The sequence below is a fragment of the Phoenix dactylifera genome, chromosome 9, assembly GCF_009389715.1.
Source record: "Phoenix dactylifera cultivar Barhee BC4 chromosome 9, palm_55x_up_171113_PBpolish2nd_filt_p, whole genome shotgun sequence".
Lineage (NCBI taxonomy): Eukaryota > Viridiplantae > Streptophyta > Magnoliopsida > Arecales > Arecaceae > Phoenix > Phoenix dactylifera.
In genome coordinates, this window is record NC_052400.1 from 7,029,682 (window position 1) to 7,045,286 (window position 15,605).

The 15,605-nt window shown below is 38.9% G+C and overlaps 1 protein-coding gene across 2 annotated transcripts; it reads right to left on the bottom strand.

The window, feature by feature from the left end:
• Positions 1-1,480: 1,480 nt before the first annotated feature.
• Positions 1,481-15,107, bottom strand: LOC103717032. Of its 2 annotated transcripts, none has more exons than XM_008805264.4 (2): positions 14,064-15,107; positions 1,481-2,183 (listed from the first exon to the last, which is right to left on the bottom strand). In XM_008805264.4, exon 1 carries the CDS (start codon positions 14,976-14,978, stop codon positions 14,127-14,129), a length of 852 nt encoding a protein of 283 aa, XP_008803486.1. In that variant the 5' UTR covers positions 14,979-15,107; the 3' UTR covers positions 1,481-2,183; positions 14,064-14,126. The 2 variants fall into 2 exon arrangements, with proteins under 2 accessions (XP_008803486.1, XP_008803485.1); XM_008805263.4 differs by having other exon boundaries at positions 1,481-2,176; positions 14,064-15,101.
• Positions 15,108-15,605: the final 498 nt, after the last annotated feature.

Genomic DNA, 15,605 nt, shown 5'->3' on the forward strand with positions numbered 1-15,605 from the left:
ATAAATAAAATTTTAAGCTTTAAAAAGAATGGGATAAATCTTTTTTTAATTAAAAGTACAGATATTCTACACAACTTTTTGAAGAAAATAAATACTCAACCAAATATAAGCCACTATAGAATGTGCCACTTTTCATAATCAACAAAATATCCAAAATCCACTTTCTCAGGCATCATATACTTAAGCATCAATTTTTTAGAAAAAAATATTTTAATGAAAGAAAACCAAACGAGCCCACAAGTGCAAAAGGAGAAACTAAAAGCTAGTAACACTCAAGAAACTGTTTGGACGAAAGAAAACTTCAATACCGAAGAAAAGAAAAACCGAAGGGACGCTAAGGGGCTTCAAGATCGACTGCTTTGAATCTAATTCCTTGAACACCAATCAGGCAGTCTTAAAAGATGATAAAGAATTTAGTATGCAAGCAATAGTTTAGGTATGTGTGGTTGTGTATATGCTGTCCGCAGCAGTGGTGTCATAAGGGACGAGTTTTACTGTCATCAGCAGTAATGTCAGCAGATTACAATAATATCATAGATCCATATAAATCCTTGGAAATGATATAAATATGATGCATAAGCATCAGCAACAGGTTGCAGACAGATTGCTCACAAGCCCTCCAGGAGTACATGTCTGGCAAGAGAAAATAAGCCAGCTCTGGTCATGCTGCGATCAAATTTCGAGCACGAACGAGCTCGGGAAATGCAAAGATGTCAGTTGAATAATTTTCCTAGCCATAATCAAACCAAGTTGATATCATCATGATCACACGTTGAACAAAATCAATGTCAAGGATACCCCTTGCATTATACTAAATCATGTTCAATGATATCATTCCGATAGGCTATGATAACAAATACTATTTCAAAAACTAGTTTCATAAGCCCCGGAAGAAAGTATCTTGAAAGAGCCATCTCTGTCCCCAATGATAGATCGCAATTTATTTCATGATGTGCCATAGTCCCAGGTGTGATAAAAATCAGGCAATTACTACTTCTGCAAGGCCTTTCTACTTCTAAGGGAACTCTATGCAATGGAAATGTCATGGACAAGAGAGCATGGAAATATAGGCTTTAGATGAACAAATATATGTTGAGAATGATAAAATGGATATAAACAGGAGTATGGAGTAGTGATAACGAGCTCTTAATTGCTGTCTTAATCTACTCAGTTGCCAATACAGACTCCATATGCTGAAGAGGATACCGTTCACATATAAAATATAACAAGCAGATTCTGATGCACAAGCAAAGGCGGCGGCAATAAATCAATAGAGCTTAGCTGACAAAAAGATCCCATTCAGGCATCCATATTTTCTGTAACAAGACACATACTGAGACACAAGCAACAGCAACAAGGAATATAGAGCTAGAAACTTGTCCATGTGGACGACATCATCAACCAGGAAATATTAAGAAGAATGGACGACACATCACTAGAAGAGAACGAGCAACAAATCACCATACCAACCATTAGGATGTGACCTGAATTACCAGGTGTTAACATAGGCGTGCAGATATATTCAAGAAAACAAGAAGAAAGTATCATAGTTGGAAATACAATCATCCCACAAGAAATTAGAACCGGTAAGTCTAAAATTGCAAAACCCTCGAGTTTTCAAATACATATTCTTGCTGAAACGAACCATAATACACGAGCTTCTACTTGTTCCACCTAGAAGAGAAATGGCAATAGATTATATCTTCTAGAAAAACCTGCAGTTGAATCGGAGAAATACTTTCTGGTACACTCAAAATTTACATTTCTGAGGCTCTCAAGCACGCCCAGGAATAAAAAATCTGAACCGGATCCACAAGGATGCATTCTTAATACAACTTTCAGCTTTGAAGATAACTTTTCATTTACCATGCTAACTCCTTGTTGCGAAAATTCTGATTATTGCAATGTCAGGGTTCTTCTTTTGTCTTAATTTCCTTTGTCTCAAAGGCATGCAGCTGTCACATAGCTCCTATAAGCACTTCCTATACGCTGCTTAAAACATGGTAACTATTTTGCCTATTGCTATGCTCTCCTGGGAAAAAGAAAATGCTTGCATGATATCACCTCTAAGACATAAATTTTGGGTCTCAATTTAGCTCCACACAAGAAATTCATACAGTGCTGGAGGGCACAGAAGCCCCATCCCTGTGCTTCAGAATCTCAAAGATTGAAGACCCTGCTCTCTCCACAAGATAAAAACACAAGTTGAATGTATGAATAGTGTCAGTAAGAGGAGGGAGCAAAACAAGAAACAAAAGGATAAAACACCAAAAACATATGAACCCTACACACATATAAGATCATATTCCTGCAAAGATTTAACCCACCAAATGAAGAGCTTAATACTCTCTTCCAGAAGAACACCCTAAGATGTTATGAATGAACAGAAATTTAGTTTAGTTTTATTTACCGTTGTATATAAACAAGGGCAGTACCACACTAGGCTTAGGTGCACTTCCGTATATATACCACATGAAAAGTTAAATTCTTATAAATTTAAAGATAAACAAATTCTAGAACATTCTCCATAAGATAGTAACCAAGTGTTCTAAATTTTAAAAAGAGAACAGTCTTCTTAGATAATTTATTGTGCACATTCATTAAATGTAATGCAAACATACAAAAATTTGAGTTCATACGACTCTAGCTTGGGCTATTTTTCTGCATACTTTACAGTGAAAAATGCCCTAATATTATTGAATTTTATTATTTTGCAATATACTATGCTCACAGGTTTTTCTTAACTTTTAGTCATAATAATAATAAAAAATATGTAACCAACTAAAAATAATTTCTAATATCTTACAACCAGATCCATCTTTTCTAGGTACCAAGTTCAAGTACATTAATTCCCATTGAGTGCTACCTATATTGTGTTACCTAATCAGGAGCAAGGACACGGAGAACTTCTCTCTACTTCATGAAAATGTAGCGAGATAAATCACTGAGCCTCACCAAAAATTGCTTTTCCAATACATTATTTTAAAGAAAGAGGAAGTTGAGTAGATTGGAGTCTGCCATACAAGATACCTTTAAAAAGGAGCAAGTTCATAAACTCTTTTGCTATCTCAAAGAAAGGCACAGAGTCCTCGATCTTCCTTTATGAACAGCCTCAATATTGTCTCTCCTTCTAGTTCTTCAGTACTTCCTCTAAGAAACAAGTGGTGCCTATCATTGAACAAGGCATGGCCTCTCACCCATCTTTAAACCCCCAAGAACCACCGAGCACTTGCTCAAGTGGTATCACCCCTTGCCACGTGGGCAACAGAGGCGGAGTTCAGTTCCAGATGGAGACGGTGGGATAGGTATGGGGTAGAAAAAGTGGAGATTAGCCCCACCTGATCCCCAAAAACAAAAAAGCCCATCTTCTAAAACCCATCCCTCCAACAGAATAGATGCCTCTCCTTTCCCTGTTGATCACCCTTCTCTCTTAAAATGTCACCACACAATCCATGCAATATTGTTCGATATGAAGCGATGTACTACCATAATAACTCAAATATCTTGAAGAAAAAGCTAGGTTCGATCAGATTAATAAAATGTGATCTAACAAAATAATGGCTTAAATATGTCAAAGCAATGCAAGGTTAGATCATATTAATAACATAACTAATGATATACATAATCCAAGATTTAAGTGCCAATGCATACCAACTGGTACCAACCATACCAGATTGTATCGATAGCAATATGCCCCCATGTACTAGTACTGCATTGACACATGTAGCATTCTCGCTTTTTGTTACACCGGGACATAATGGTGTACCAAGTTCGGGCACCATACAGTGATCTGTGTCATTGCATGGCGATATGGAAAAAAAGAAACCACCATACGCATTTAATAGGGAGTGAATATTTGAGAAGTTGAAGATTGATGACTCAATAGATTCTAATCCAATAGAAACAATTCAAAGGCTGCATATCAGCTTTCCAATGATCCCACAATCAACGATCAATAGGTCCATTCAGCTGAAAATCCATTTTGTATCTAACTGTGGAAGATCCAATTGACAAAGATGACTATCTACAAGGAGTCAATGAGGATGGTCAAGTTTGAGCTCTTGTGCCATCAAATATCTAATTATTGACACCCGTCCAACTGATGATCGGTTGCATTGTGGTCAACAGCTGAGAATCATCAGATCATGTGTGCATTGTGTTTGTTCATGTTATTCTTAATGTCAAATATGTTCAACATCATGAACTCATAATATGATTATGTATACATAAAAATACGTGCACATACAAAGTCTGTGCATATGTCTATGCCTGTCTGTTTAGTTTGTGTTTATGTACAGTATATGAATGTACATACAATGTGTACATATATGTGTATATATGAATACATATACACACACACAAACATATGTATGTATGTATGTATGCATCCATACATATCCATATACATCTATGTGAATGTATAATAAATTGATTATGTCATATGAATTCATGATGTCAAACACATATGGCAATAAAAGTAATACAATCAAAGACAACACACGATTCCACATAGAAACACAATGAAAAATTTCAGCCGCACCCACAAATAGCTAATGACATGCAAGAACAAAAATACACAACAAATCCACATCTTCAAAGAATACAACATACAACACCACATTACAACCACCCAAACTCGTATACATGCACAGTTCAAGAAATCACAAAGACGGCCCTTTTCGCACCTTGCCGCCTCTGCAGGATGCACATAAGCCATGCTTTGTGCACCTAGGTGAAGTTACTTCACCATGAGGTAGGCAGTGTGCTGAGGTTGCACCAAGATCTGCTTTGCATCTTGGGCATACCCACAATAAACTATTAGGTTGGACCTTAGAAAGATCATGTCAATTTAACGAATGAGTAAAAAAAATCTATATTGGGTAGCAGAAGAAAATGTCTTGAGAAAACAAACAGTTTGATTCCAAGTTTATTATATTTTCAGATTTACTTTTATGGTAAATTACAAAGAATTAAGTCTTTTGTTTGGTTTTTGTGGTCCAAGTTAGGAGTCAAAAGTAATATTTATTAGAATGTGAGAACATTTTGTGTTACAAGGTTTTATGTTGATTACAAGTCATTTTTGAGTCAAATTATGTTGAAAGAGTTCTAAACCAAGCATGTACTTTTGAGTCCTTCAAAATTAGGAAGGTTTATAACATGGTTGTTAGGCGTAAGCTCCAAAAGATCTTCCAAAATGACAAAACCCTTTCCATTAGCAAAATGGGAAATGATTCCCATATCTGGTTCGGAGATCATAAGCATATTGCATTGCAAAAGCAATTTACAGTAATCTTTACAGAGATGGACTTAGAAGCTCAGATCACCAACTTGGCAAGGCCAAAAGAAAAGATAGATGGAATCATACTTTCATTTCATTGGATTAACTGAACCCCTAAATTTGTACAAGATAATCAACATGATCTCCTATTCATTCAATTTCTCATTGCAAATTCTCAGGTCCTATATACAAGGAGATCATGTTCTCTCATTGTCTGCTATCCAAGTAGAGATGGGAATCGGGCCGTGCCAGGCCCGGGCCGGCCTAGGCCCACCCGGCCATAGACCAAACGGGCCGTGCCTGGCCTAGCCTGTTACTAAACGGGTCGTGCCTGGCACGGCCCGCTTAACCTAAAGGCTAAACCCGACACAGCCCTAGGCCCATGGGGTGGCGGGCCATGCCGGGTCCGGCACGGGCCGTCTGTCTAAAAACAATAGCCATTATAGGTGGCCCATAACGGCTATTTGTGGCTTTTTACCCATTTTGCCCCTCCCAACAGCCATAAAACGGCTAATTTGAGGGGTATTTTAGGAAAAAAATTGGAGTCCTATAAATATCCCTTTCCTCCCTCATTCTCACCACACCGTGCCGTGCTTGGCCCACGAATCGAGCCAGCCCAGGCCCTTATGGGCCGTATCGGGCTCGGCCCGCGGGCCAGAAATCCTTAACCCAGCCTAGCCCCCTTTTATGAACCGTGCCTAGCACGGCCCAATACTGTAGCAAGCGGGCCGTGCCTGGCACGGCCCGCTTCGTGCCGGGCCATGGGCGGCTCGACCCAATGCCCACCTCTATATCCAAGACAGATAAGGATAACAAACGAATGCATTTAATATGAATAAATGCATTAGCACACGAGCAAGTCATCTGTGTCCCAACAAATTAATCATGTTCTTTCCATAGGGATATTAAAACAGAGATTAGAAGCAGCTTCCAAGATCAAGCTTGCTGAAGAGCAAGCACAGTGAAAAGAAACAATTACCAAATATTCCCTTTTTCAATTATATGATATGTGACGAGAACAATGGGTGCCTATATTCTCTGACTCATTAAAACCAACTTTTAATTGGCCCTTGATTGTGATGATGGTCTTTCCACTCCCATAGTCACATTATCAAATGCAACAAAGTTAATATTAAATACCATAATAGACTGGACTCTTTGCTCCCAAAGAGGACGTAACAATTTTTGATCCACAAAAACTTATACAGGAGTTGCCTACTGAAAACAAGGAGATGGGGATTATGACTTGGAAAAGATATCATTATATTAATTAGCCAAGACCTTTGCAATGATGATGCAGCTCCAATTACATAGGCTAATAAGTGAGAACTCAAACACTTTCCGCTTTGTCTTTTCTGAAAGACCGCAAACATTTGGTTCAATCCTCGGGACTGCATAAAGATGAGAATCTAATTGCTGTGTAGTCATGTTTAATGATCAACCACATTTTCCAATAAAAGTTAGGAATAAAAAAAGTAAGATCCTATAATTATTAGGATTCGAAATGAGAACACTATCTCGTAAATCGCCTATATATCTGAAAATCTGATCAGAAGTCATTTTTCCTTTTCCAATAAGATAGGAAGAAATCAAGGGTGGATTCTCCTCACTATCAATTTTTGCTTCATAGCTCCTCATAGAGTTCTGCGCATTATTTCAAGATATCATCTTCATTTATGTCAATGTTATAATGCGCTCTTGGATTGTAGTTTTCATCTCCTTAACAATTTGTAAATCCTCATATACTGCTCTCATCCCCGAACAGTTTCTTATGCATGCTTCTGATCAATCTAATTCAATAGACATTACATAAAGCTTCATTGGTAGATGAAAAAAAAAAAATTGTCTGAGACCCCTCAGCGGATCCACATAAATATTCCATTTGAATATCTACCGCCTTACATTTTTTTTAACTCCATGAAATTGGATCTCATCTAGCTCTTTAACAATAAATTAAAATCTATTAATTGAATTGCCAATCAAAATTTTGTTATGATTTACTGTGGATTTTTTAAGGACCTTGGTTTGTCAGCATGAGGCTAGATGGTTGATCTTCACCAATGCTTACACCACAACCAAAACAAGTCATTCCATAACTAGTAGAAATTCTCAAAAGTAGAAGGGTTTTTAACTATAAAGTAAAAGGTTACTCATCAAAACTTGGACAAAAGAATGGTGTAAGGCCACTCCAACTAAGTGGAGATCTAGTAATCTTGGAAAATAAACATCTGAAGCGAGTCGATAATGCAAAGTCTAGAATCTCCAAAATCCTTCACCTTTCCAATTGTACTACACACAAATGGAGATCCATGAACCCTAGATCCCATAAAACAGCATAACACCAATTATATAAGATCATCCCTCACTCAAAGCCCATATGAAACCCAAAATACTTTATCCAATAGATAGCTAATTCCCCTAAAATACATATGGCAAACTTAGTCTTTTAAGATGAAGAAGCTCCCCAACAAGGTCTCTTTTCTCTTTGCAATTACTATGTGCATAGACAACTACAATATGCACTAAACAAATTAGTATTTACAAAACCACCACATCCGGTTGCTCACGTACGAACCATCTTAAATAGCTAATGTATGAGTCCTTGACAAGCAAGTCTTCAGGATCTCCTTAATGCCCTTGAGCAAGCAAAATAGGAAAAGTTCACAGCAACAGAACTTAAACATTTGACTGGGCTTAGGAGAGGAAAATAAACCTCAATGAGCAGATAATAAATGGAGTATTTATAGGGCTCAATATGATGCTCATGCCTTCCTAAAATGGCCTTTAAGTCATAACTTCATGATTCATGAAAACACTACAATAGTAAAATAAGCATAAGATTGCGAAGAACATTTAATCTCATCCCATACCATAAATTTGATCCTTTTGCCTTCCTAATCGGCATTCATATCATATCCAAGTGAATTGTAAAATATACTTGAAAGAGGCAAGACATCAAGAAAAAGGTGATGGATTTGCAATACAACATGAAAGGTAGAATTTTGATCGTCTACAAGAGGTGTGATATTTTGTTCCAATTATGGCCAAGGAAGAATATGGAGAAGTTGGTGGAAATTGTGTCATGTCAGACATGGTAGCTTTTGTCCTTCGTTACCAAAAACCCCTTCTATGTGCTATAATTAAATCAATCAGCCGTGTTCAGTGCCATGTGCAATCTGGCATCTATCTCTTTGAGTTTCAAAACCTTTTCCTTAAGACATGTCAATCTTTAATTCAAGCTATTTAGGACAAGCCTCAACTAGATCCTTAGCTTTTGTTTCATTTTGCTAATTGAAAGAAAGGAGAAGAAAAATTCTCATCCTGCAATTGCAAACTTGTTATTATTGCACCATTCCAACATACTGAAGGATAACAAGAAGGATATATAGTGAACTATTAAATTCTGATTCCACTTCAGCCCTATCCTAGTGAATGCAGCAAGCAACACGTGTTATAGGCCTGTTATTTCCTCATACAAGTTGTCGGTCTAAGTATAGATTCTCCAAGATCAAAGGACATCTATAGTCAGTTTCTTAACAATAAAGATCTATAGAAGTTAATTGCCCTAAACAAGAGCAAGTGACCCACATATGGACTGATGGTGACATATGATGGAGTGGCAGTCATATTTTTCTAAACCCCATGTGTTGCACATTGTATCGACCTCATGTTGATGGAGATTAGGAAGATTCATAGGATGTAGCAGACAGTGAAGACAGTCCAGTCCATCACCAGATTTATTATAACCATATATAAATCCTATCACTGATAAGAGATACGCAAAGATGGAGATCTTGAGACCATATGTGACATGGTTTACTACTACCTACATTGTATTGATAGCCTCCTTAAGAAAAAAGCAGACCTGCATCATATGTTTACCAGTACCGAGTGGCAAGAGAGTACATTTGAGAAGGCCGGCACTAAAGGGAGCCATGTGAAGAATTTAGTGAAGAGGCAGACGTTCTAGCAACAGATCAAAAAGATAGTGAATGCTATCAAGCCATTATATGAAATGCTTCAAGTACCCCCAAATAAGCTTCCAATATTATATGATGAAGAGAGCAAAAAATCAGATCAAGAAGGCAGATCTAAAGCATGTCCAGAAGTACATCAATATCATTGAATAGAGATAGAACCACCATATGGGTAGGAACTTGTATCTAGTAAGTAAGCAAAAACATTAAAAATTTAATTACTCCTGTATTTGTACAATTTTACTAAAATAATCACAATCTCTATCACTACCTCAACCTGAGGTTCCAATACACCGTACCTTGGATCGACATGGACGAGAAACCTTTAGTTGCCCCGCGTAATATGATCTACAAGATAGAGTCTAATCCAGAAATCACGACTCTATGCCTACAAGAGATAAATTAACTTAAGTGGCATATATAAATTAATCAACTCGTGTTTTCAATCATTAATATATTATAACACATTTTTTTCACAAACGAAAATATTTAGGAAGGACACTGACAGTTTTAGAGTCTCGACAACTGTTGTAAATAAAAAAGTATGAATACAGATATATTAAATATTAACGATAACTATTACTTGATGTTTTATAGTTATTATGATACTATCTTATATATAATTTTTTTCAATATTTTGCAACTGAATAGCGGATCCATTTTGGACTCACAACGAAAAATCTTAAACGGCTAGTCATCCGGATCCTCTTTCAAACGATCATCTTGAGTTGTTGTGAGCGCAATTGATCCACCTTCACCTCATCCACAACAAGCATTAGAACCGTCTAACACAAAAGCACTCAATGACTGTGTATATGTCCACTACAATCTAAGGTTAAGGTTGAAATGCATTCAGGAGGAAGTGGAGCTGGAATACACGAATCCGATTCAAAATGCTTTTGTTCGAGATGAGGATGATCCCATGATCTGGTGGCTTATGGGTTAGCAGCAAGAGCTGGAGCTTGATGAGCCAGAATTGCCTCCACGACCTGCAGTCTCGTAACCAGCAAGACTAGGATGAATGCAGATCGCAATATTCTATGCATGCTTCAAGTTGATCAGCCATAACCGTGCGTCATAAGAAAGCCGATCATTATATAACTCCATATCCAAGACATCCTTCTAAAGATATGACCGAGAGTTGCTTAGATGAGACCATCATGCTACCTAGTTGACTCAATCAAGTGGGCGACATCCATCCTCCCAGCATAGCTGATTGGAGGGGGCACGAAGAAAAAGCATGCAGCTACTCATTATAGCTTAAAAGAAAAAGAAAAAATAGCTGCATCCCCAATGGAGAGAGTGGAGGAGTTAGTTTACTCAAATTCAGAGACCAGAAAAACCAGCGATGACAGTTCTAATGATTATGGATCTAGCGGCCAAGAAATTGAGGACATGAGACCATCATTTATGAGACAACAGCAAGATAATCTTGGATTTACTAATGAGTCCCAGTTTACGTATGCCATATAGGATAAGGACCACGGTGCACGAGCTGGTGAAGCTCGCAAGAATACAATTGCATATAGAAGCTGGGCTCCTCGAGATCGTTCAGGAGGACATAATGCAGATGCAGATGACCTCGCATATGGAGTAGGATCCATAGATATACCAGATTTTAAGTTGTATGCTGAATTCTACCTACAACCACAAGCAGCATATGATTCATATAGATATGGATATGATACGTCTAAGGCATAATTTTCTAGTGGCCATTGTCCTATGCAGCCCAGAATACCTTACGGATCGAAATTTGTTGCTGGCATATTCGGATGGCTCCTCCCTAGTCGTATTATCAACCAGAGGATACCTCTTAAAACTAGAGCTTTAGTAAGAAATCCGAGACCGGTTATAACTTAGAGCACGTATCTTATGAGATGAGCATACAAGACTACAATATCGCTTGGTAAGAGAGCTAGGCTGATATGCCTCCTATTATGCTAATGATCCATATCTACGACAGACATCGCTACTCGACGAGCTTCTAAATGTCAGTATGTATATTATAATTTAAATACATTTAATTAATTTATCATTGTATATTTTGTATCTCATAAACTGATTTGAGGATATTTCATGTTGCTTCTTTTGGCGTGCAAAACCAGGATCATTGGCTTTCCTTTACATTTTAGTTTTCAACCTGATGCTAATGCAATAGACTGGGGTAGCAAACCCAATGACACAAATTTGCCAAATTTTTGCCTCCACAAGATAGCATTATTTTAGATCAATGCTAAGGTAGATGTTAATGTACATCTCTACATCCTCCATCTCCTTGCATTCTGAAAGGAACAAGAAGCCTAGAGGAAGATTCCCTGTAATCCTCATCAATATAGCAAGCTTGTTAAATCTTTTATTCACCATTTGCTTGAGACATTCAAATTGATTTCCATATTGGAGAAGCTTGACATCATGTCCATTTCCATCAATAGATATACACCAACTGCCAATATAAATCTTCAAGAACCTGGCTCTAGGATCACTTTGATGTAGCCTTGTAGATGAATAAAGGCTGTGTGAGATTTAAACCAGCATTATTTGGTTCAGATCTACAACAATCTGAACAAATCTCAGCTTTTCAATATTCAAACCTGAATTTAAAGAGATTTTCTAAGCTACAGCAGATTTTGCTTCGTGGCAGCATAGGACATCAAAGATAAAGAGAGACAAAGTGGAGAGAAGAGGAAGAATAAGAGAAATAGATGGGAGAGAAAAACAGCAGAAAGGAACAAGACACCTATAGCTTTTCTTTCAATAAAATTCTGTGTAGCCATAGAAAAATAACCTTAGAGAAATAGCATGAAAAAGAAAACTTGAAGTCTATCAGAAACTAAAAATAAGTTCTGCTATTCATCTTTTTCCTTGAGAAATACCTATAGGATTTAACCCTGGACATCCAGAAGGACAAGTCTCTAGGAGTGAGGTTCCAGCCAACCATGCTAACAGTTGTTGGCAACATAAATTCTGCTATCATCCATAAGTGAATCACAAAGGCAACAATTTCTTGCAGAAGCTACCATTATAAGGCAATCAAAAAAAGGTTTCTAATACCGGTTTAGAGCTAACATGTAAGAATTCTAAGGAGTCTTTTTGTCAGTCTTGGTTATTTCATTGATCAATAAATGAGATAATATGTTAGGTTGTTTCATTGGATATAACAGCTGTTGCTCTAGTTTTTAAGATACAAGATCAAGCCAGCAACAGAGTGCTTTTTTTCAGGGCTAGCCAAGAAATGTAGATCCAATCCCTATTATTTCCTTCCTTATTTAAATTTGCGTCTATGATAAGCCTTCTTTGATTTCTTTTCTTCTTTAAGGAAAAATAAGGAAAGAGTATTTTGATTGCTTGGAATCCAAATCAGATAGTTTGAAAGGTGTTTTAGGGTTTAAAAAGAGTCTTACTGCAGCAATTTGAGGATTGATTTGCAGGAAAAATCAGAGTTCATCCTTCTTATCATTTTTCTTATCACATCAACTTGGTTCTTAAAGATATGGCTTATTGAATTTCTTTTTCTCAATTCCAACATCAGTTTGCCCCTTCCTAATGTAACAAACAACACCAATGTTTTTGCTACAATATCTAGCAAGTGCTTTCCATTTGAAAGCGGGTCTTCGCTTATCACAAAAAGAAAATAAGGTTGGCTGTAAGTTGCGCCACCACACAAATCAATATAAATGGAAAACAAGAACAGAAGTTATAGCCAAACACTTCTAGAGACCCCTTCGCTTTCCTAATAACCCAAATCTTTTGTCCAATTTTTCCCCTTTCCTTATACATGTCGGAGCTATTTATGCATAGGCACTATCACTAAAAGTCTGCTGCACAGTCCTATTTCATTTCCCAATGCCACATCCTACTTCTTTTTCTTTTCTTCTACCATCATCGTTTTGTCTTCCTTGAATCCAAAGGCAGCCACTTCACAGTTCTAGTGAAAGATATTGTACTGGAAAATGGTTACACATTCATACTTGTGAGTATATGGTATCAATTTGTTTTGTTATCTCTCGATGTATTACTGTCAGTAGATTAACTGCTTCATGTGTATCTATGAGCTAGATGCATATTATAGCAATGCCTGGCTCAAAACACAAAAGTTCAAGTAGCATTATCCAAAGCAGTGCAAAGCATAATCCTCACCTCCTGGGAGATTTTTAAATATGTGAATATGGTTGGCCAAACCCTTATTGAAGCAGCCACTATGCATGAACCGAATTCTCAAAGCATCCCTTAATTTCACTCAGACTTTATGAATTAACAATAGACTATGAGCAAGACCAGTTAACAAAGCCTTATAGTAACTACAATAGTTATAGGAATCAATTATATAAGGCCAAAGTAGTAAAATATGCATCAACAGCACACTTCATGCCTTTCAGAAAAATAGGGAACCCATATGAGTTCAAAAATCATAACTGAAAGCTTAGTGCAGAATGCTCCTCAAAAATTTGAAGCTATAACACATAAATAAGGTCAAAATCCATCATTAATTGCATAACAACTTTCAACATATTCTACTTGCAACTGGCAGAGAAGAGCTTGCCATAAATAATACTGGTATGATAAACTTTTCACCTTGTTCTTTTAAAATCTTATATTATATTTGAACTTGCCATAAATCATTTCCATGGTGCTCCATCAAAAGTTGCGAGAAGCTGAGGCCTCATAACATTTATGATCACAAAACAGCATCAAAAATATACAAGAATTTAAGGCGCTATAATTTAAAGCGCTATGATTAAAAACAAGTTATATGTAACTTAGATTCTAAGAAACTCTGCAAGTTGATTCATGAGAGAGAGATCACCAACCAACAACTTCAGGCAGCCAAATATCCTTTTTCCTTGAATGACACCATCCGTGCGAGCTACGAATCACATGGCCTTCTTCCTGAGCTTCTGGATAGAACAGTACATCTTCCTCCTCGACCCGACTGCATTAATCCCCATGTCCTTCAGATCCTCCAGAGTCAGCATTGGCAGCACCTCATCATCCACCTCATGGATCTCAAACACCGGAGCGTACCGGCCCAGCCCCAACCCATTGAGCCACGATCGGACGCCACCATCCTCGACTGACCGGCACCACCCGTTCTGATTGTTCCAATCCCTATTATCCGTCTCCGACGGCAAATCACCCTCAGCCAAAGGACCACCATCCCGGCTCTCCGAAACCCTAACCCTAGCTGCCGCCCGCCTATCAGGACTCTCTGAACCCTCCCTGTAGCCCTCGTCGCCGGCGTCCTCCCCGCCGCTCGATTTCAAGTCGGCGCCGTCGTTGCCCTCGTCGACCTTCAGGATCCAGCTCGACCTCGCCCGCCTCACTCCGCCGCCCCGCCACGCCTTCCCGTCGCGACTCCCCCGCCGGATCCCGGAGGCGAAGGGGTCGAGGTTCTCGTCGACGGGGAGGAGGACGTGGTCATCGGCGGCCGGGAGGGCGTCGAGGGCGTCGCCGTCGGGGGCGAGGGTGGTGAGGGGGCGGGTCTTGGAGGTGTGCTTGGTGGGGTCTTTGAGGGGGTGAGCCCGGGGCTTGTGGTCGTCGGAAGGGAGCTTCCAGTGCTTCATGCGGCGGAAGTAGGGCTCGTAGGGGATTGCGGCAGGCTGGTCGCCGATCTCGCCGAGGCGGACGCTGGGGCGGCGCTGCCGCTTGGAGCCCGGGCAGGGGACGAGGATTTCCACCGGGCCGCCGCCATTCGCCGGGGCCTCCGGCGGGTGGAGATCCGCCATTGGAGCCGAGCCGGAGAGAGAAGAATGCTAGAGGGTTCGGGAGCGAGCGGAGGAGTGAAGGAGTGGGGGGTTGTGGATGCGAACTTCCCATGGGTGCCGGGAAGGGATTTTCGCTCACCGAGAGCATCAACGCTGCAATGCCTGTTTCAATGATTTCATAGAATAGGCTCGAATGCACGACATATGTTAATCTGACGGCCGTCGGTGTAGTTTAGCGAACATCAAGAAGGCGTTTGCGCCCACGGTCCTTTCCCACGGGTAATGAGACGTTTGGATCTGACAGTTGTCATGCATTTAAGGCAGTTGGAAAACGGATAAGAACTTTTCTTGCAGCGAACCGACGCTATATGTTAACGAAGGGCCCACGGCTTTTTATGATATTAGTTGACTCGGTTGTCTCTGAATTCAAGCGAGTCAATTCCTGCGGGTGGGGCTCTGCGGGCAGAAGCCTGATGATGTGAAATCTGAACGGGAAAGGTTATCTTTCTTTCTTAACATACGCAACATGTAAGTCCCGATGGAGGAAAAATTATATCGTACCAAACTAGCACGGTATAAATCAATAAATTCTATCATATCAACAGAAGAAATTATCATCAAATAAAATAAAAGATATTTATAAAAAAA

Coding starts and splice junctions, on each gene's coding strand:
- LOC103717032 (XM_008805264.4), bottom strand. CDS start 14,978: ATGGCGGATCTCCACCCGCCGGAGGCCCCGGCGAATGGCGGCGGCCCG.